The 23,133-nt window shown below is 44.5% G+C and overlaps 1 protein-coding gene across 2 annotated transcripts; it reads left to right on the top strand.

Annotated features, from left to right (window-relative positions):
* The first annotated feature begins 893 nt into the window (after positions 1-893).
* On the top strand, positions 894-22,494 carry RLIM (ring finger protein, LIM domain interacting). 2 transcript variants are annotated; one of them, XM_081963711.1, is made up of 4 exons: positions 894-1,054; positions 16,979-17,170; positions 19,373-19,456; positions 20,267-22,494. In XM_081963711.1, the coding sequence occupies exons 2-4, from the start codon at positions 17,002-17,004 to the stop codon at positions 21,835-21,837; spliced, it is 1,824 nt and encodes a 607-aa protein (XP_081819837.1). In that variant the 5' UTR covers positions 894-1,054; positions 16,979-17,001; the 3' UTR covers positions 21,838-22,494. The 2 variants fall into 2 exon arrangements, with proteins under 2 accessions (XP_081819837.1, XP_081819838.1); XM_081963712.1 differs by lacking the exon at positions 894-1,054 and adding an exon at positions 1,694-1,914.
* The last annotated feature ends 639 nt before the right edge of the window (positions 22,495-23,133 follow it).

Here is a 23,133-nt window from a genome sequence, read left to right as displayed (position 1 = left end):
ACATCAGCCAGCAAGGCAACCAAAGATGGACTCAAAGAACAGGCTAAAGAGTTGCCCCTGCATGGCCCCAAGGGAGTCTGCATGGCCCCAACCCATCAGAATACAAGATCAAGATGAAAGGCCAGAAAGGGACTTTCAGCATCTCACCCAATGCTGGCAACAGGTCACATTTGGAGTGCCGCAGAAAGTAGGTTTATTGCAACTGTACTAATTTCACGTATGAGAATTGATATAAATGCTGTTATTTGATACACAAATTATCCAAAAAGATGAAAATTAGGGAAATGGAAGGAAAAGATCATAACTTTACAGCCTCTAAAACAGCTTTGGTGAGCTACAATCCACCTGATGGTGTGTTATCCTGAATATCAATAGTGAAATGAAAAACTGGCCACTTACTGACCCATTGGGGGGGGGGGGAGAGAAAGGCATCAAGTAGATTTCCTTTTCTTTTTTCCATCCATGGGCTGATTAACCCAGGGGTGTCCAAACTTGGCAACTTTAAGACTTGTGGACTTCAACTCCCAGAATTCCCCAGCCAGCAGAGCTGGCTGGGGATTTCTGGGAGTTGAAGTCCACAAGTCTTAAAGTTGCCAAGTTTGGACACCCCTGGATTAACCAATGCAGGGAGGGGGGGGAAGGAAACATCCCTGGCATGGTTCATCCCTGAGGAACGTGTGAACCTTCCAGAGAGACTCCCAGGGGAGCGTTTTTGCAAGGCTTTGGGGCTCAACCAGGGAGAAATCCTTTGGGAGGCCATTCCTGACTCCCATTGCTTTTTTTTGGCAGGGACTGCGTGTTTTGAGCAAGGCAGGCCCTGCTGTGGATGATGGGGCGCTTCGTGCGCTTGAACTTGATCCACAAGCACGGGTGAGGGAGAGGATGGCAGGCAGTGCAAGAGCCGGGACTGAACTCTCCCTTCAAGGGCTCCTCCCTCGTTCCCAAAACATTCCGGACTTCCGGACCCATCATGCTGCGCCCACGAGCACGTCAGTCTTGTCACGTGTTCCGGTGGAGGAGGAGAAGGAGGAGGAGGATGCAGCCCATCTGCCAGGTAAGCGGAGCGAAAAGTAATTGGGGGGGGGGGGCGTTGGGATTGCAAAAAAAAAGGTCCCTGGCTGATGGCTGGGACGGATAGATATTGTAGTCCCCCCCCCTATCGCTTGTGAAGCCTAATAGTGGGAGGGAGGGAATCGAGGAGGTTGCAGATAACTGTAACCCCCCCCTCCACCACCACCCCCGTTTACACAGTGGGAAGCGGCCCCGGGCTGTGGATGATGGGTCTTGGAGTCCCGCGGGAAGGCGAGAGTCGCAGGGACCAAACGGCCTTTCCGAACTGAAGCGGCTTCTCTGGCATCGGAGAGAGGCTCGTGGGCGCTTCCCTCCACCTTGGGGAGAAAAGCCCCTCAGGTCGCCCCAAGACCCTCCCCTTCAGCTTGGCTCCTCTTCAAAATGGCCGCCCAGCGGCGGCCAGCCTATAGGGCCGCTCCCTCCGGCGCTCCGGACTCTATGATCCCCTCGCCCTTTCGCTCTGCGCCATTCCAGCCGCTCCCTTCGGCCGAGCAACGTGACGGGAGAAGTGATGGTGAGTCCAGGGAGCATGCGTGCGCCGCGGGGCGGGGCGAGGGAAGCCGGGCGCGTCACTTCCTCTATTGCGCGAGCCGCCGCCCGGCACCCGACCAATCACCGCGTCGGCTTGCGCTCCTTTCCTCCGCCGTGCTCCCTCCCCCCTCCCGACTTACCCTCGCCGTTTCCGGCCCCGAGTTCCTTAGTAACAATGGAGCATAAAATGGCCGCTTGAGAGAGCGAAGCGGAGCCAGGGAGGGACGCAGCCGCCGCCGAGCCAGCCAGGCCGAGGAGACGCGTCGGCGGGCGGGAGAGACGGGACGGAACGACGCCGCGGCCTCTGGGGCGGTACGAGGGGCGCGGCGGGCGGACTCCGGGAGGGCGGCTGAGGAGGGGCGCGGGGGACGCGGCGGCGGCTCGCGAGGCCTGCGGGGGGAGGGAGGCTCTCGGGTCGGGCGGCAACAAGGCCCGTCCTCCGCCGGGGGCCGCTGCCCTCTTTCCTTCCCCCTCGCGAGGCGGGAGGCTCGCCCGATCCGCCGACAGCAACTCCCCTCGCCCCTCGCCGGCGGGGCTGGGGGCCTCCGGACCTTCCCCTCCGCCAAACGGGGAGGGCGGAGGGAGGCCCGCCCTGGGCCCCGTTGCAGGGCGAGCGACCTAAGTGGGCAGCGCGAGGCCCGGGCCTGGCTGGGCGTTGCGACCTAGCCTCCCCAGGCACTTCCCAGCCATCGCCGCCCCCGCCTGAATCGGGACCCCCGTCCTCCCCTCCCCCGGTGACAGCTGGAGGGGGAGGAACGGCGGCCTGCGGGGCCTGAGTCTCTTCCTCCGGAGTTTCGCCTCTGATGGAGATCCGAGGCCGGCTGCCTTCTGATGTGTCATGGCTGTTGGTTGAAAGTCACGGCGCTGGCAGGGAAACCCCACCCGGCCTGGCTGCCCCAGGAGGCCCCTCCGGTTCCCGAATGGGCTTCTCTCCCCTCCGCTTCTCCTCCGCCCCCCTCCTCCCTATTTCGGGTGGGGGAATTTTCTTCCTGGCCCAAATCCCTCGCCATTCTCCCCGTGTGTCTCCGCAGGGTGTGGTGAAGGCAGGAAGAGGGAAACGGGGCCTCTCTCCCTTTCCTGGGTCATCCCCTCTGATGCTCGCAGTCTGTTCCTTCCTTGCTTCCTTTATAGGTTCCAGAGACTCGGGTCGTCTGTAAATTAAAAATAGTCCCTCCCGATCTTGGGGGGGGGGGGGGGCAACCGTGACCTGGATGACTTGAGAATCTCCATGGACATTTAGCCATAGAAATAGGCTGGTTTTAAATCTGAGTTTATTTGGCCCCTACATCGAATGATAGGACTCGGGGTTGTCCTTGGTTCACCGCTGTGATTTCATCAAATGCCAGAAAGACTCACTCATAGTTAGTTACAGTAGAGGTCAGGACCCATTCAGATATTTGTCACCCCTAACCAAACAGGAAGCACCTAGTTTCATTACTTTGTGCCTTCATCCTTTTGGGTTTCTGTAATTTGCTCAGTCCAACCACTTGTTAACAGTACTACTTTATGATGGCAAGAATGCCAATTATACTGGCTATGTGCAGGAATAGCTAGCTTCAGGATGTAGGTAATTATATAGTAAATGCCGAGTTACTCCTAGGTTTGATATAGAGAATGTTAAATGGGTTAAGTTACCGGCTGTACTGAATTCTGCCAAAAACTCTGGAATGAGATTCAAGTATAACATGAAAATAATTGACATTTAAGTCAAATTATATTTGCTTTAAATGATCAGCTAGCATATAATGGCTTCATTGTATGTGGTATTTAGCTTTTTTTTAAAAAGACAGTTACCCCAAATAACTTTTAATTGAAATTTGAGAAGTACGTAGAGGGGAACTATATTGCTAGCATCTACCAATTTGTTTAACATCTGCTCCTTAGCATGCAATTTTCTGCTTGGGATATGGAAGTGAGCTTAAATCACACTGTTTTAGAGAAGATATGAAATTTGAAAGGGGAGGTGGTGGAAATGAGGCTTCAAAGGTGCTGGGTTGGAGTTCCAGGCATAAGTAATGGGAAGCCAATAGACCAGTGAGATCACCTCCCCTTGCAAAATAACCCAAAATTGTAATCCTGGGGGAGTGAAAGCCACATGTGAGTGAGAAATACCTAAAGAAGATTTTTTTTGAAAGGAAAGATAAACTAATTCTTTTTTTAAAGATTTGGTGATGGCTTGCTCTTGGATAATTAGTAGGAGCATTGGTACAGAGTTAAATGTAATTACTGCTTGGCCATGGAAGTCAACAATTTGTTATTCCTGTGCTTAATAATTGTTAAGCTTTATTTCTCTCCAGGGGTATCAGTGCTACTAAGGATGCAGTCTGAATCCCTGCCAAGTTCAGGAAAACTTCACACGAAGAGTTTCAATGTTTTGATAGACCAATTAGGCTGCTCTGGTTGGAGAAAAATTGGTCTTTTATTTTTCTAACCAATATGCCATTTAAAAAAAACCCTAACCTTTACTTTACTTTACTTTACTTTACTTTACTTTATTTCAAACTTTTATACCACCCCCTCTCCCAAAAGGGACTCACAAATGCATATAAACTAATGGAAAAAATAGAAAAATGGTTTATAAGAATATTGAGTCAACTCAACAGTTGATTAACATGAAATATGCATTTAAATTCTGAAGTTCAACATTTGGAAGATTTCTTTTGTCAACTTAAAACTATTTTAATTTAAGACAATTTGAAAATAAGGATTGTTGGGCAATTTGTAGCTCAATCTAGCTTGAATGGAAACTACTTCGAGCATTCCAAGTGCACAGTTCTCAGTACCTCTAGAGGTTTCTGTTTTACTCTGCCTGCCATGTTCTGCTACTTCTAGTCAGAAATGCAGTTTAGGCATCTAGTGTTTCTCTATTGGCTTTTTTTTTGCATCTCCAGCCTTTGTTAAAAGAATAAAAACCAGTCAGATATTTCCATCTTTTCTCTCCACACGCCATTTTCCATAGTTTTATACAATAAAGCCTGCATTCCAGATTCTACCCTTGATTAGCACTTACTATGTTAATTGTTTGACAATTATCAAATATTTGTATAGTCATGCAACAAGGCAACAAGTGCAGGAAAAAAGACTTCAGCAGGAAAGGAATGTTTGGTCTGAGTTTTTAATTACATAATATCTAAGAGGTTGAAACCATCTTTTCTGTACTTAAATAAAAATGAACAGGAAGAGCATGAGAAAGAGAAGAGGGTTGAGGTGCAAGGGAACATAAGATAGTGTTCACCATTGCCTAACTAACACTTTCTTTACAGTAGTTGGAGGCTTCTAGTAAAATTGCCTAAAACTATAAGTTACAAGATTTGGGAAGTGCGGCTTTGATTTATTTTTTCTTTTTCCAAGGTAGCTAAAGTGATTAACTTTTGAAAACTCGGGAAACTACGGTATATGTGGATGTTTACATGATCTTCTGAAGGTTGGATCTGGTTCAGAATGATAATCTGTTCTAACATAATTTTTTGATGTTGATAAATTTTGTAAGCCTTGTTATATTCAATTGGATCAATACTGTCCATTCTATTGGTTTTTCATATGTGTAGAAAAACTGGTTAAAAGAAGGCAGAAATGTCCAGATCATTTCACCACAAGCTCCAAAAAGAATTTTGGAAAATGACCTTGTGAAACATTTCTACTGACAAAATGGTTTTCTTTTCTTCTTTTTAACCAGTAAGGAGATTCATGTAGAACCAAATCCTTAACATTTTGTACATGTTCACCCTAGTTGCACTGAACTGCAGCTATCAGTTTAAAATCCTGCTGTGACCTTAGTTTCAAAGAAACTGCCAGTGCTGATTATGAGGATGGAGGGTGGGATGAAATTTGTTCACTTTTTGAAAGAATATCCTTGACCTGAAGAACAGAGATTGCAGGAGTTGGGTATGTCTAATCCAGGAAAGAAGGACTAGAAATGACATGATAGCTGTCTGTCACAAAGAAGAGGGGGGTCAATCTATTCTCCAAAGCACCAGAGGGCAAGACAAGAATCAATGGATGGAAACTAATCAAGGAGAGAAGCAATCTAGAATTAAGGAGAAATTTGCTAACAATGAGAACAATCAATCAGTGGAACAGGTTGCCTTCAGAAGTTGGGGATGCTCCATCACTGGAGGCTTTTAAGAAGAGACTGGATAGCTATTTATCTGCAATGGTATAGGATCTCCTGCTTGAGCAGGGGGTTGGACTAGAAGACCTCCAACTCTGTTATTCTCTTATTTATAATTTTATTATCTTTGACTTCAAAAAACAGAATTTCCCAAGTGCATCTGTACAACCTTTTGGCGGATTAGGCACCAGGTGCTGTCCAGATATTTTGGCCTTCAGCTGCCACCAATTTGAATGCCTTTTCAGTCATCAAGCACATTGTAACCTCCTAAAGGCCTTTGTATCCCTGTTATTCTGACCTGTTTTTTCCCATTCAGTTTCCATCAGTTCCTTAATATAGAGAAATTAAAAAGCCCTTCATTTCATGAGGAACCACTTTTTAGACTGGTTTATAATGAATGGGTCCATGCAGACCTTGGGCAGATTTAGCTTGACATGGTCATGCAGTTTGCCTCATGCCATTTCAGTGGCAGGTCAGAAGAGCTTTTCAGCACAGCATCTGGCCCAAAGCCAATCTGATTCAACTTGCTGATTCTGGGTAAAACAGCTCTGATTGTGGGGTTTTTTTTTTGAATCAATCATCACCCTGAACAAGATAAGTCCAATGAATTGGCAACTCTTTGCCAAGGACAAGTCAATCAGTCAATCACACTTTAAAACAAATTCTCTGTCCTCTTAATAATACGAATAATACTGGGCAACTGTAAGTGCACGATAGGATAGATGATAGATAGATGATTGATAGATAGATAGATAGATAGATAGATAGATAGATGATAGATAGATAGATAGATAGATAGATAGATAGATAGATGATAGATAGATAGATAGATAGATAGATTAGATTAGATTGATTAGATATGTGTGTGTGTGTCATCATCATTCTAGCTGTTGTCTTATCCACTGTAGGATGAAGGCCTCTTCCACGTATTTCCAACCAAAACGGTCCTGAACTTTCTTTTGCCAGTTGGGCCCACGATGCTTGCTGATGTCGTTCATCCATCTTACTATAGATCTCTTTTGTGGGCCCTTTTTATTCGTTCTATGACTCCCTTGGTCCACCTGTCATCAGTTGTTCTTGCTATGTGACTGACCCATTTCCATTTTTATTCTTTCAAACTCTTGATGATATATACTTTCATTTGTTCTCTCATCCATGTGCAGGACTTTCTTGTGAAGCTGAGCATGTTTCTTTCCATGCTCTTTGAGCCACTCATAGTTTTTGTATCAATATATATAAAATCGGTATCTCTGTAGAAGTACCAGTAGTAATAATACTTTTTATGCATTTATAATTTCTACGAGTAGTGCAGCATCAAACTACTAACTCACTACGGTCCAAGTTAAAACAAAGTAAAATATAGAATTTTGATCATCTGACCTGTAACATTTAAGTACAGGTAGTCCTCGACTTACAATAGCTTGTTTAGTGACCTTCTGAAGTCACTAAACAACAGCACTTTAAAAAGTGAGTTATGATTGTTTTTCAAATTTGCGACTGTTGTGGCACCCCACCCAGTCACATGATCAAAACTCAGGTGCTTGGTAACTGGCTTATATGACAGTTGCAGTGTCCCAGGGTCATGTGATGCCCTTTTGTGACCTCCTGACATGCAAAGTCAACAGGGAGGCCAAATTCACTTAACATCCATGTTACTAACACAACTGCACTGATTCACTTATCTGTGGCAAGAAAGGTCATAAAATGGGAGAAAGCTCACTTAACAAATTCTCATTTAGCAACAGATTTTGAGCTCAATTGGGGTCATAAGTTGAGGTCCACCTGTAGTGAAATTGGTATTTAAACAGCAACAACACATTTTGGCATAACAGTAGGGGGCAGTTTGCTGCAAAACATGCTCAATTTGACCCAAAATTGCAAGTCATACCAAAGATGTTGCTCTAATGTGGAACGTTGAATCATAATACAACATTTATCTTTTTTAAAAAACTTCAGAAGTTCCAAAATGAAAGAAATATCAAAATTCTCAACTTGCTACATGTGGTATTGAGTTCTGGAGAAGAGATGCAATGCCTCTTTCTTTTTCAACATTATTGACCTCCAGGACTCCTTGTCTCCAATCATCAGTTAGGATTTAAAGTGACATTAAGTGACCTCAGTGGGTGGGAGTAAGGTTTATTTTATTTATTTATTTATTGATATGCCTTGCAACATCAACAAAGAGAAAATGAGTGCTTTTCTACTCAGAAATGACTCTTCAAAAATGTCTGAACATTTCTTCCTGTACAAAGTAGGTTGGGGAAGAGATTGGAGGCCCAAGTTTTTCCAGACCTAATCTTAATATTTGTTATAAGTTCTTAAAATCCTATTTCTGTTGCATGTACAATATCCAGAAGATGACAATAAATTAAACTTTCATCACAATATTAACTCCCTCCCTCCTTCCAGTTGTATATTTCAGATAATCTGGTTTTTTCTGCTTATCCATTTGGATGAAAGCAAGAGGCCTCTTATGATATGGTTCTCTAGGCACTGATCATTAGCTCCATTTAATTTAAAGAACAGTTACAGTGGCTCATCTGAAAGGCAAAGGTCTGATTGTCTGCCAAGCACTACTGTATATTGAAAAACTCTTGATTCAGTTTTGCTGATAGAATTGAACATTATAATTTAATAAGTGGATCTTGCATTCACTAAGCTACATTACAATGCTATTATTGTGAGTTACGTTTATCTCAATCTAGAAAAAGGCTTGTAATTTGTAGAGGCTTTCCCCCCTGTTTTATGAGCTCTTTTTAAATCTAGTTCAATTACTAGATAATTGGATCCTGATTTTATAATGGGGTTTGCAGAGATTAGCTCCTTGCTTCATATTTGTCTCTTCAGTTATTCTCGGGAGCCTTCCAGATGTCTTCACAAAGACAAGTTAGGTGTGTGGTTATAGGGAAGAAGACTCTGCTTAAGGTATGCTTCCCTCATAAGAATTCAGAATTAGCTCCTGTACTAACATCTTTTCACCCTCAGCCCAAAATTCCCTTTTCACCAAGCACTTAATAATGCCTGTATTAAAGCAGACAACGACTTTTGTTTCTTATTTCAGGCACATCCATAAATGAGAAATGGTGCTTGCTCTGAACTTAGAGAAGTCTGAACTGTTTAGATGAGCTAGTATAGGTAGGACATGGCTTGGGTGTTGCCCTTCACTGTCATTTATGTGGCTTTCCTTGCTGCCACAGGTGGTCATTGCAGAATGGAACAAGCTGCAATGTTAGTACAGTATATCCCACTTGCTTGTCCTCACACCAAGGTTCTCCATAACTTGCTGTCCCTCATCCATAGCTGCTATCCCAGGGATCCATCCTTGCTCTTGCCAAGGAGCCCTTCAGCCTTGAATACCCCCATTTTGGTTCAAATCTGAACATGCGCACCCCCAAATTCCAAAATGTATATTTTAGTCCTGGTGTAGACTGCCACTGACTCCTCTTTGCAAAGTACGGTTCAGTCATAGAAGACTTTTCCTATCTATTTTTTTGCTAATTATTTTAATGCCTCTAAGCGATTTTATAATCTGTTTAGAGTACTTGAGTTTTGGGGGAATTATTAATGCATAATGAATGCTACATAAAGTCGAAACACCACCTAAACACTAAATGTTCATGTGTGTTGGGAGTAGAGAAGTAGGGTGAAAAATCAGACATCCTGCATCAAATGAAGTCAGGCTTTCGAAGTCTGCCCTGGGTAGCGATGGGACCTATAAAAGTCATTTTTCTTCCTTCCTCTTTTCATCAGATTGGAGTAAATGTTTTAGGCATCACAGGATAACAGATTTGGGGTTTATGACTCCGCTTTGGGAAATTCAACTACTGGGAAAGATGAATTTGGAGATGGAATTTTTTTTAAATTCACTCTGTAAGTTTAAATCTAAGGTTTTAGCCTATTTTAATCCACCTAATTCTCAGGAAAAGTTTAAGTTATTAGTGTTCAAGAACCCAAGGCGCCTGTCTTCTCATCTTCTTTCTTTGGCATCGAAAACTTCCACTAATGCTTTCTGGAACTTAGAATAGTCCTGCTCAAAACTACCTTCTCAGTCTACATTTTGTTTCCATACCTGAGTTTCCCAAGTCTGGATACACCCATTTAAATTCTGGTTGGTTCTAGTCTGCTCCCCAAAATGTAGTACATTACTAAGAGAAGGCATTAAAAACTATTGTTAGTGGTAAAACATGTTGAAAGGATAATGCTTCCGTTCCAGGTACTGTTGTTGAAACGTGGCAAGTAATAATCTTACTTACAAGTAAAGGGAATACAACAGTTTCCTTGGATTTCAGATCTTTGCTATCCAGACAGAACTCTTCAGCATTCTAAGAAGCTGTTTCTAAATCTGTTTTGTTCCTAAGTCCAAATGAGCATATGTATGTGATGCACTGTAAATTATCTAACAAAATGAAATTCAGTAGAGGGATATGTAAGGTTCTAACTTAGGAAAGCATAACTGAATATACTGGTACAGATTAGTTGAAACATGGCTCAGTTCCGGTAACTGTGAGAGAGATCTTGGAGTCCAAGTGTACAATCACTTAAATATGAGCTAGCAATGGGTGGCAGAAGCCAAAAAAGGCAGTGGAATCCTAGGTTGCATTAATAGAGGGATAGAATAAAGATCACATGAAGTATTTGTACTGTTTTATAAAGTCTTATTGAAACACTTGGAATACTGCATCCAATTTTGGTGGTCACAACATAAAAAGGATGTTGAGACTCTGGAAAGAGTGCAGAGAAGAGCAACAAGGATGATTAGGAGGCTAGAGGCTAAAACATACAAAAAAACAGTTGCAGGAACTGGGTATCTTTAGTGAAAAGAAGGACTAGGGGACACATGATAGCAGTGTTCCAATATTTATGGGACCACCTCAAAGAAGAGGAGGTCAACCTTTTTTCCAAGACACCGGAGGGCAAGACGTGAAACAATGGATAGAAACTAATCAAGGAAGAGAAGCAACCTAGAACTAAGGAGAAATTTCCTGACAGTGAGAATAATTAACCCGTGGAATGGCTTGCCTTCAGAAGTTGTGAATGCTCCAACACGAGACTTTTAGAAGAGATTGGACAACTATTTATCTGAAATGGTATAAGGTTTCCTGCCTGAGCAGGGGCTTGGACTAAAAGATCTCCAAGGGCCCTTCCAACTCTGTTCTGTTAAACCTCTCAACTTGTGGAGAGGTTTGTTCGTATTGGTAAAAGTGTAATTTGAAAGTTTATGTGGAATTATGGCTATTAGATTTTGATTTGAGTGCTGTACCTGTATATTTTACTTTTTGATAACATTACTTTGTAATTACTTTTAGTGTATGCTGTCTCGCCTAATTTTTTATTTTTAGACAGTAATTGAGAATGAAGAATTTTTACCAAATTCTTGGTAAACAGGATGGACCCCCGTCAGTGGACCAGACGAGCCGTCAACAGCGAGTCTTGAGAGACCATTCTGGGAGGAGTTTGACTCTGTTGCCCCCGAGGATTTGGACAGGTTACGTGGACGGCTGCGGCCCACCACATGTTCAATGGACCCGTGCCCCTCCTGGCTGGTACTGGCAGCATGGGAGGTGACACGAGGCTGGCTTCTGGGCCTGGTGAACGCCTCATTGGGTGAGGGATACTTACCAACCGCCTTGAAAGAGGCGGTGGTGAGACCCTTGCTCAAGAGACCTTCGCTCGACCCAATGGAGCTAGCTAATTACCGTCCAGTCTCCAACCTCCCCTTTTTGGCGAAGGTTGTTGAGAATGTGGTGGTGCAGCAGTTTCCACGACACCTGGACGAATCCGACTATCTAGACCCACGCCAGTCCGGCTTCCGACCCGGGCACAGCACAGAGACAGCCTTGGTCGCGTTGGTTGATGATCTCTGGAGGGCCAGAGATAGGGGTTGTTCCTCTATCCTGGTCCTATTAGACCTCTCGGCGGCTTTTGATACCATCGACCATGGTATCCTATTGCGCCGGTTGGAGGGGATGGGAGTCGGAGGCACCGTTTTGCGGTGGTTCGGCTCCTACCTCTCCGACCGGAAGCAATGTGTGTTGACAGGGGGGCAGAGGTCGTCCCTGAGGCCACTCACTTGTGGGGTGCCACAGGGGTCGGTCCTCTCGCCTCTCCTGTTCAACGCATATGTGAAGCCGCTGGGTGAGATCATCCGTGGTTTTGGGGTTGAGTACCACCTGTACGCTGATGACACTCAGCTGTACATTTCAACCCCAAACCACCCCAACGAGGCTGTCGAAGTGATGTCCCGGTGTTTGGAAGCCGTCGGGGTCTGGATGGGGGACAACAGACTCAAACTCAACCCCTCCAAGACTGACTGGCTGTGGGTACCGGCACCTCGGTTCAGCCAGCTGACGCCATCGCTGGCCATAGGGGGCGAACAACTGTCCCCTGTGGAGCGGGCGCGCAATTTGGGCGTCCTCCTTGATGCCCAGCTGTCAATGGAGGACCATGTGGCAGCCGTGGCAAGGGGGGCGTTCCACCAGGTTCGCCTGGTGCGCCAATTGCGCCCCCTACTGGACCGGAGTGCCCTGCGCACGGTCACTCATGCACTGGTGACGTCTCGCCTGGACTACTGCAATGCCCTCTACATGGGGCTTCCCTTGGGACGCATCCGGAGACTGCAGCTAGTTCAGAACGCAGCCGCGCAGGTTATCATGGGGAGTACACATTACTCCCACGTAACACCTCTCCTGCGTGAGCTGCACTGGCTACCTGTGGCCTTTCGGGTGCGTTTCAAGGTACTGATCACCATCTTTAAAGCGCTCCATGGCATAGGACCTAGTTATCTGCAGGATCGCATCCTTCCACACACGTCCCTGCGACCTATCCGCTCACACAGGGAGGGACTCCTCCTGGTGCCGTCCGCTAGGCAATGCCAGCGGGCGACACCTAGGAGTAGGTCCTTCTCTGTGATGGGCCCAACCCTCTGGAATGACCTCCCCCCCCGACATTCGAACTACCACCGACCTCCGTTCCTTCCGTCAGAAATTAAAGACTCACATATTTCAATCAGCTGGCCTGGCACTCTCTTAGTTTACCTCCCGGGATATATCTTAATTGGGCTTGGGTTTTAATTGGGCTGTTTTTAGGGTTTTTATAGTCTATTTATTTCTTGTACAGCCTTATCTCCTCCATCCAAATGTATTTAATTGTTTTATATTACTATTGTATTTTTATCTGCATTTGACTGTACACCGCCCCGAGTCCCTTTCTGGGAGAGGGGGCGGTTTAGAAATCCAAGAAATAAGTCCTTCTTAAGCATTGTGAAGGAGATTAGTCATTAGTTATCTGTAACAATTTTCTCCAGATAATAAATAAGCAGAAAAATTACAATACATCTTAGCCACTGATGACTAGCATTGGCATTAGGTATCTAGTTATTTCCTGTTTATTGATATCCAGGATTTGCAAATGGCAGGGAGGCGGTTGTCTGTTGCTGACATTGTGGTAATGTGGGAAATGCTGCTTCCAAGTAGGAAAAAAACTAAGCTAAAATAATAGCTTAAAGTAAATAAAAGAAAAAGATTTCAGTGCATGTAGTTCAAGGCCGAAAATTCATTGCTGGTATTACTTCAGAATTGGTCATTGCCATAATTTTCTGAGGAGGAATGTTACTCAAACCTGTCTTCCTGTACCAGGACTCGCATGTTTTCTTTCTGCTTACAACTGTTCCTCAGAAACACAGCCACTATTTGCTTCTTTGTACATGTGCCTCGAACAAGCTGCTAACGTTTATTTTGTTGTTCGAGTAATTCTGAGGGTAAAAAATATCAGTTTAAGTTTGGCCTGTTTGTCATTTGGCATGTAGATGTTCCAAAAGCATCATGGTATTAAATGTGTATCAAATAGGAAAAATAGCCTCCTAAGAAAATTCTATTAAAATAATTTGAATATCCATTATTGTGCCAGAACCAAATTTATAACACTTTATGTTATAGAGCAGGGATCCCAAACCTCTGGGCTACAGACAGGCATCAGTCCGCAGCCCGCCAGGAGCTGATCCAAGAAAGGGAATGAAACCCCATCTGTGCATGTGTGGGATGTAGGCAGCACACGGAGCCATGCCTTCCGGTCTGTGGAAAAACTGCCCTCTCCACAGAACCGGCTCCTGTCCCCCCCAAATGTTACAGAAGAGAATAGGAACATGTATCTGCCCTTCAATAATTCTCAGTTTTTATAGTTATCCATGCTGAGAATTTCTTACTACCCAAATTATAGAAGAAAATAGAGCTAATAATCTTACATCCAGAATGGTTTTCTGAACTGTCTTGCCCCCATCTCATCCTTCACCCAAATGCTCCTGTAGGAAGAAGACCAATACCTGCTGCTTTATGGGCTAATCTACCAGTTTTTTTTTTTTTAAAAAAGATGAGATAGGGAGCTCAAAGTGCTATAAAATTCTTTATTTTGATTGAAGCTTGGGATAGAACTCTGGAACACAAGCCGAAAGGCCCTATGTACTGAGATAGGGACATTTTAAGCTCAGAATATTTTGCATGTTCCTATTGCACCCATAGGCCATTGGCTTGCCTTTCTTTCAGTAGTCTTGTTTGTGAACCAGAACAAATAACCGCAGGCCTCTTGCTAGTTCTGTAGTAGAAACCTAACACCCAGTTGGCTCATCTTGGATGTCATGATTAAGGATTCATTGCAGGGTGATTCATTAGATGAGCAAATGGCTGGCTATGTGTGTGATCCAGGTGAGTTGATGTCTCCCTCTTCCCCCTATCTGGGAGGTAGCCAAGCAACTGCCGGTGGTCGGGATGTTGACACAGGGCAGATTCGTCCTAAGGAAGACAAATTGCTCCATCCAGCTAGAATCCAGGCATACGTGATATGCGGTAAAAAAGATAACAATTGTTCAGGTTATTGGCTGGGGAGCGAGTCTCATACAGGTAATCCTCAACTTACAACAGTTTGTTTAGTGGCCGAAGTTACAATGGCACTGAAAAAAATTGACTTTTGACTTTTTCACACTTAGCATCCTATGGCCACGTGATCAAAACTCAGGTGCTTGGCAACTGACCTACATTTATGAGGATTGCACTATCCTCTTTTTCTGCCTTCTGACCAGCAAAGTCAATGGGGAATCCAGATTCATTCAAACAACTGTTGCGACTTAAGAACTGCAGTGATTTACTTAACAACTGTAGCAAGAAAGGACGTAAAATGGGGCAAAATTCACTTAACAGAAACTTTGGGCTCAATTGTGATTGTAAGTCGAGGGCTACCCGTATTATCAGGTAGATAATGCAGATTGGACATGCAATAACATGCTTGCGGCTGACGAGAATTGTGCCATAGTGGAACCTAATTCTGGTTCGTGATTTGAGGTTGCCATAGCTCTGCCAGTTTTAAATCTGACTTTCCCAGGACCTTTTTAGTTAAGTACCAAAGGCAGAATATAGCTCAGCCTAGCAGTGCCTGGGGTTAAGTGGATATCTGAAAGCTCAGGAGACACAGTTGTGTATCTTTAACAACATGTGGGTGGGAATATCCGGAGAAATCTAGTTTTCGGTTAGTCCATTGTTTCTCAATCTTGGCACCTTGAAGATGTGTGAACTTCAATTCCCAGAGCTGCCTGGAGAATTCTGGGAGTTGAAGTTCACTTATCTTCAAGCTGCCAAGGTTGAGAAACACTAGGTTAGTCTTAATTTAACCCGATGCTGTGTAGCATCCTCTTCTCCACACAGTGGAAGCAGTTATTTTACAAACTATAAGAAAACTAGTGTCCCACTTCAGTCATTGTGATAATCTTATAAGTATAGATATTGGTCTGTCCCATACTAAGATCGTCTTGCATGATTAAATGGAGTTGATTTAGCCACAGAACTATTGCTGTCAAATTGCTCTTGGCTTCATTTGACCTGCCTGCCTTTGACCACAAAGTCATAGTTGAGATTATCTGCTCGTCACACCTTATTACTAGCAACCTCTTGCGAGGCGTGAGGGCCAATACTTTAGAATGAAAACATACTGTGCCTGGGTGCTCTATGATGTAGAGGCTGGTGGCAGACATCGGTTTGGAGTCCCTTCACCTCATTTGTGCATTGAGGGAAATATAAGACACATGTACTTTATCAGCGGAATAGGTGGTAGTAATGAAGTTAATGTTTGAGGTGAAATCTATTTACAGCAGATTGCTTTTTCTGAATGAGTGATAAAGCAAGTGCACCATTTATGCTAAAAGTAATAGAAGATCTAGATAATCTGGTCTCCAAGGGAGATGGGCAATTAAGAAATAAAAAAAATATAAATCATAAATAGGTGGAATCAGTTGGAGGACATGCAGACTCTACCATCTTCCACCATATTGGATGATTGATCATCCTTGCTATCGTATTCATGAAGTTTAATGCCTCAAATCATGTCACCTCTAACGGCTCCTTGGCAAGGTGTGCATTGTTCTACTTTAAAGAAGGGCTTTGCAGCTAATTCATAGCGTTGTATGTAGTAGGGACAGCAGGGTGATGTCTGAAAAGGTACTGGGGATGTTCTCAGAGTTTATTGCCTTTCCTCCTGCTGGTATCCTCATTGTAGTGGGAAGTAGCTCGGTAGCACTCATTTTCAGCTTCAGGCTTGAAGTTCTTGCCCATCCTGGGGGTGTATAGAATGCTGCATTCGTTTGTATGCGTGTTTTTGTATTTTTGCATGGTTTGATGGGTTCTCTTGATTGCAGCACCACTTATTCTGGACTTAGATTTTGGAGGAGGCCATTCCTCCTGATGCTTATCCTCCTTGTTGGCCTGTTCACAGAAGGAGGTGGCCATACATTTGTGTCAGGGAAGAGCTTGTCCCTAGGACTGGGCCCCAGTTACACCGTGGTCTGTCATGGGGCCAGCTGATGCCTCTATTCTGCCTGGCAGGCCCAGCCTGTTCTAATAATCAGGCTGTCTAGTTGCAGACATCCTTCCCCCCTCCTTGGAGGATTAGAAAATATGCCCAGCTTTTCCTCTGATTTCTGAAATTGCTACAGTTTTAGGCATTTTCACATTGTTTATACAGACATTAAAACTTTACTGGTAACAGATAACAGCGTAAAAATAAACAGAAGATTCAAATAATATATCAATATTATAATGCATAATCTATCTTGTGGACAGGTGTGCTATTTTTAATCACAATTTGATTCTGAAGTTTTTCTGTGTTCCTGTAGAATGACAAAATATATGTATACATTCTTCACTGAAGTTTAGCTATATGGAGTAAGGAGTTAAACATCCCCCTCCCCAAAATTGGCTGATCATTTTTTTTATTTTTTATTTTTAGAACTATTTTCTACTTTTATCAACATGGAAAGCTCAGAGGCTAATAATAAAGGAAATATCAATCAGTCGGAAGCTCAGCGCCGGAGTCAGCTGGATCGGTTGGACCGAGAAGAAGCTTTCTATCACTTTGTAAATAATCTGAGTGAAGAAGATTACAGGCTGATGAGAGATAACAACTTACTAGGCACTCCTGGTACGCTGCTTTCTTAGCTTGCCATTCAGACAGTAAGAATCTTGCTGTTCTGCTCTTAATCCAGCAGTTATTTAATTTCCCAATAGTTGCCATAGAATCATAGATCTGGAAGGGACCTTGGAGGTCTTCTAGTCCAACCCCCTGCCAAAGGCTGGAGACCTGGCAAATGGCTCTCTAACCTTTTCTTGAAAATCTCCAGCGAGGAAGCCATCAGAACGCTGGGATGCAAGCTGTTTCATTAATGAATTGTTCTCACTGTCAGGAAGCTTCTCCTTAGTTCCAGGTTGGGTCTCTATTTAATGAGCTTCTACCCATTGCTTGGGGTCCTGCCCTCAGGTGCTTTGGAGCATAAGGGATTACACGCATATTTTGCATGCAGGATCCCAGGTGCCTACAATATTGACTTCACAAAGATTTTGATCTCTGCAATAAATGCAGCTACAGAATACAGATCTCCATTACTCCATTAAAAACCACATGTCAAATCTTTCTTTTATTCTTTCCCACTTGGCAGAAGAAATTATTGTAATTGTTTTTTAACAGATTAACAGTTGGAAGGGACCTTGTAGATTATCTAGTCCAAGCCCCCACCCAAGCAGGAGACCCTGCACCATTTCTGACAAATGACAGTCCAGTCTCTTCCTGAAAGCCTCCAGGGACGACGCTCCCACATTTTAATTGTTGTACAATTGGTCACCACTCAATATTTGTTTGAGTTGGGTGGTGATACCGTGTTTCCCCGAAAATAAGACAGGGTCTTATTTTCTTTTGCCCTCCCCCCCCCCAAAAAAAAATGTTGCTTGGGCCTTATTGGGAGGGGGGGAGCTTATTGGCTTGGTGTTGCCGAGTGGCTGCTCTCTTGTGAGCGGGCACGTGAAGAGCCGGGCACAGCCTCAGGGGCAAACGGCTGTGTTGCGCTGTTGCAGCAGCACAACACAGCAGCTATGAAGTGACCACACTCACAAGCAGCCGCCCGGCACCCCCCCCCCTTTCTAGCCGGGTAGAGTCCCACTCACGGACCCAGTAATATCCCCAAGGCGGCAAGCAATGTGAGCGCCTTTGCCCCCCACCCCTGCTCCTGCAACTTGGCACCTTCGGGATATCACTAGGTTGGTGAGTGGCGCTCTGCCTGGCTGGAGGGGGGGGGGTTGTCCAGGGGGCTGATTATCGGTGGAGGGCGTATATTTTTGCCCACAGGAAAAATATGGCATGGCCTTATTATCAGGACAGGTCGTAGTTTCGGGGAAACACGGTAGAAATGGAAATAAATGAATAAAATAGGTTTTTTTTTAAAGCCATTCATTTCTCTTGAAGAAAAATTGCAATATCAAAGCGAGGTTAAAGAATGATTCTCTTGAAAGAAAATCCTCTAGAGATGCTAAGATGTTCGCTCTCTTAGTTAACAGATGAAGTCTATTGATGGTTCAGTCTTTCCAGGATGACACATTCGGTAAAGACTTTGCTTGCTAATATAACAAATGAGTTTATTCCAAGAACAATGGTATCTGGAATTTCTTACCCAATAAACTTATATTTGACATTCCCACATAATAGGTAACTCTATAGTGGGCATCAATAGCAAGTCATCTGAATTTGACCATAGGGATAGCTTTATATTTTATAATGTTAAAGCTCTATTTTGTTTATTGGGCAAACGTTTCTTGATCTCTTCCCCTGTTTCCCCTCCGCAGCTGAGATAAGATCATTTCCCCTTTTTTGCTATTTTGATCTCTGTAGATGTAATTCAATATTTTTTTCATGCTCTTTAACACAGATCTCCCTTAAAAGTATTTTGTTTATAAACGACCGTTCATTTCCTTGCCTGTGAGCATTGCAGCTCTGATTTCTTGCCCTTCTGCTCTTCATTGTACATGCAGTGTTGAGCAGAAGGCTTGCTCTGTTCTTTTCCCAGGCCGAAGTAGGCAAGCCAAAGTTCTGCCTCCTAGAGTGCCTGCTCCCCCCGTCTCTCTCCATGTTCTTTTTCTTTCCTCTTCTTGGGTCCTGTATGGTAACTTTTCAGAGTAGGGTGGTTGGGAATATTGCCATATGTCCACCCATCTCTTTAAATGAAAATGCAATCCCAATGTTAGAGACAAATTAATAGTAATCTTGGTAAACCCATCTCTGCTTTGGTTCCCCTAGTGTTGGCTGCACATGAGTGTGAATGACTTTCTCAGGAACACCTGCCCATTGTTTCCTCAGGTGAAATTACGGAAGAAGAGCTGCTAAGAAGGCTGCAGCAAATTAAGGAAGGCCCACCTCAGCAGCACACTGAAGACAGCAGAGGTAGGCAGTGTTCTTCTAAGGTTCCTATGGTAATAGATTGCTCACCAAACCACTTACAAAAGGAGCTCTTTGAATTTAGGCATTGTGCTCCTGTTGGGCCTCTGACTTCTGTTGTGGTGCAGTTTCTAGAGCTTCTGTATTCACCTCCTTTGAAATGGCTTCTACAGACTGTTCTCTGTACTTTTTCTCCTTTGTTCCTGGCTTAAGAGAGGGGGGGAGGGTGTGCTGAGCATTCTGACTGTGACACGAACTTATTCAAGGCAGGCCTGCTTTACCCATGATAACTGCACATGCCTATCTGATACCTTGCCTGAACCAGCGTGGCTCAAATCTCTCTGGCCAAGTGTGTAGCCTCGATGTATTAATATTGTAGAAGCAGTCTGGATGAAACGACATGCTGGGCTTATTGCATGGATAAACGATTGCCTGGCACATCATTGGTTGCAAATGTTCCAATTTAAAGAATGGAATTCATTCAAAGTATCACAGTCAATTATCTTATTTCCTGACCTTTATAAAACAGTCATCTTGACGGATTTGCTCAGGTGCTCAATACTGGACAAATAATTATTTGATGATACAGTCTATTAAAGGTGGTGAAATTAATCTATCCCATAGATATTGCTGTGATTAATTTAGGAAGATACGGTGAGTTAAGCATTTGTGGTGTCCAAAAGTTAGAAGAATAAATATTTGCTCTGTGGCCAAGGAACTTATTTATAAAATCATAACTTGTAAAAGATTTGGAGAAAATGTTTAGCCCAGAATTATACCAGCCACCTAACTATAGCAGTTACTTTTATTTGACAGGTTCCGAATCCGCAGAAGATGTGTCTAATGGCGATTCCATAATAGATTGGCTTAATTCAGTTCGGCAAACTGGGAATACAACACGAAGTGGGCAGAGAGGCAACCAGTCGTGGAGAGCAGTAAGCCGGACTAATCCAAACAGTGGAGATTTCAGATTTAGTTTGGAGATAAACGTCAACCGCAATAATGGGAACCCAAGTACAGAAGCCGAGGGGGAGCCACCCGTAGAAACCCCCCCTGGGGAAGACCTAGAAAACAGCCAAAGTGACACTGAGACTTCGAGATCAGCCTCTCCCCCGGTTGTAAGGCCCAGCTCCTCTCCTCCCGTGGCCAGGCAGCCTGACTCAGAAATGAGTTATCCCGAAGAACTGAGTGAAGACATCTCTCTTCAGAGAGGCCAGAGAAGGTCAAGAAGCCGAAGCCCTGAGCAGCGGAGGACACGGGCAAGGACTGATAGAAGTAGATCCCCTCTTAATCCAGTGAGTGGATCTCCTCGCAGGATACATCACAATACATCTTCTCAAACCCCGGATCTTCCCTTGGTCGCTGAAGCAGAAGGAAGTTCTAGAACAAGGCAGCACATGGTCATACGTCAACATGCCACAAATTCCGAGGGGCCTGCTGAAAATACTGTTCTCTTTTCGACCTCTGAAGCCAGGCCTGTCCCTCAGGCAGCGAGTTCTTCAGAAACGACTGGCAGTGCGGAGCCCCCAGCCCCTGGACAGAGACCCCCGACCATAGTGCTTGACTTGCAAGTGAGACGGGTTCGTCCGGGAGAATACAGGCAGAGAGACAGCATAGCCAACCGAACTCGATCCAGGTCCCAGACGCCAAACAATACGGTCACTTATGAAAGTGAGCGAGGGGGGTTTAGACGTACCTTTTCACGCTCGGAAAGGGCGGGGGTGAGAACTTATGTCAGCACCATTAGGATTCCCATTCGCAGAATCCTGAACACGGGCCTGAGCGAGACCACCTCAGTTGCCATTCAAACCATGTTAAGACAAATCATGACTGGCTTTGGTGAGCTCAGTTACTTCATGTACAGCGATAGCGATGCCGACCCCGGGGGCTCGGCACCAGCCCCGAATGTGGAGATGGCAGAGCCTCAGCCCGGAGTGGGCAGCGGAAATGGCCACTCGATCCCTGAGGCTCCTGAGGCTGGATTGGGAGAGGCCTATGAAGGCAGCCCTGAAGGGGGCCCCACGGCCGGCCCGAGACGGGAGGGGCGGAACGCAAGGGGCTCCGTTACTTTTGAAGAAAGTGGCTCCTTGCCATTCCTTAGCTTGGCCCAGTTTTTTCTGCTTAATGAAGAAGACGATGACCAGCCCAGAGGACTCACCAAAGAACAAATCGACAACCTCGCCATGAGGAATTTTGGCGAGAGCGACGCTCTGAAAACCTGTAGTGTTTGTATCACCGAATACACCGAGGGGAATAAGCTTAGAAAACTACCTTGCTCCCACGAGTATCATGTGCACTGCATAGATCGCTGGCTATCCGAAAATTCCACTTGCCCAATTTGCCGCCGAGCCGTTCTGGCTTCGGCTAACCGGGAGAGTGTTGTCTAAGCCACCGCGGTATCCTTTCAGCTGATTACATGATGAGGGAGTGATGGGCAAGACGCTGCTTGCAACGGCCACTTTTTGTGTGGTGGTTATAAATACAAAACAAAGAATAGTGTGACTTCCTCTTATGAAATGGAATTTCTTTTTTCTTTAAAAAAAAAAAGAGAGCAAAACCTTCTCAATTAAGGTTCCTAAAATAAGACCAGGTTTGTGTTGTCAATTAGAAAAGAAAAGAAAAAACTATATTTGCCCAAAGACACTTGGCTGTTGTATACTTTCAGTTTTTCAACACAAATCAAGTTCTCGGTCCCACCTGACCCCAATGTGTGTTGAATGCTGGAGGCCTCGACTAACGAGTCACTTAGCCGTATGCAGCCTGTGGATGAAAGTGAAACACCTCCGCTCCCCTGGCAGAACAGTCAAAGTCATCTCCCACGTCTGATTTTAGCTCCTTTCTTGTATAGGGTATTGAACATGGTAATGTAAATAACACTAACCTGAGCCCCTCCCTCCCACTGTACAGCTGTCTTAAGCCCAACACTATGGAACACCATAGAATGACCTGATAGTTTAACTGGGATATTTATCTTGCTGTGGAAATATCTTAATTAATTGCTTATGCTTGTTTAAATAAACACTTTTGTTTTAAAAACGGTAAAAGCTTTTTGTACAGGTCAGTGACTTTTCCACTGCGCTTTTGTGCAAACATTTTCAGAATTTAACCCTCCACTGTGTTTAGCCACAAGAGCACATGGTGCGATTGTCCACCTTGGGCAAGCCTCATGGCAAAGAGCCCAGCTTTCATCAGTATTTATTATTATTATTATTATTATTATTTTATTATTATTATTATTGTTTTTATTATTTTTTGGGGGGGAACATTGGGAATTAAGATAACTGAGCTGAGCAAGTCCTCTGCAGCCTCTGAGGCACGCGATGCTTCCATAGTTTGGCTGCAGAGCTCTTTGTGGAAAGATTAAAGGGGGCACATTTGCTGCTGCGACAGCAGCTTCGCTCACCTGAGATTTCCCAGTAACTAATGTTCACGATGAACACATTATGTGTAAAGGTCAGGTTGTACAACAGATTGCACTGCACAACACACTCGAGCAAAAGGTGATTGCTGGCTGCTTCATGGCTTGGTGTGTAGTGCAAATCCAAATCAGTGTGGTTAGCTAAGGGCCCCATAGGTGATTAAGCAATGTCACTGAATTGAATGGGATAAGCGGGGCTCAGTTCGCCAGTGCAAGTGGCAAAGGTAGCTGGTGGTGTTTTTTTGGCACTGTGAAATTTGCTTAC

This window comes from Natrix helvetica (genome assembly GCF_964273705.1).
Source record: "Natrix helvetica genome assembly, chromosome: 11".
NCBI classification, from domain to species: Eukaryota; Metazoa; Chordata; class Lepidosauria; order Squamata; family Natricidae; genus Natrix; species Natrix helvetica.
The sequence above is the reverse complement of the archived record's forward strand: the minus strand, read 5'-3'. Positions and strand labels throughout refer to the sequence as shown.

Coding starts and splice junctions, on each gene's coding strand:
- RLIM (XM_081963711.1), top strand. CDS start 17,002: ATGGAAAGCTCAGAGGCTAATAATAAAGGAAATATCAATCAGTCGGAA. Junction 17,171..19,372: donor CAACTTACTAGGCACTCCTG/GTACGCTGCTTT, acceptor TTGTTTCCTCAG/GTGAAATTACGGAAGAAGAG. Junction 19,457..20,266: donor GCACACTGAAGACAGCAGAG/GTAGGCAGTGTT, acceptor TTTATTTGACAG/GTTCCGAATCCGCAGAAGAT.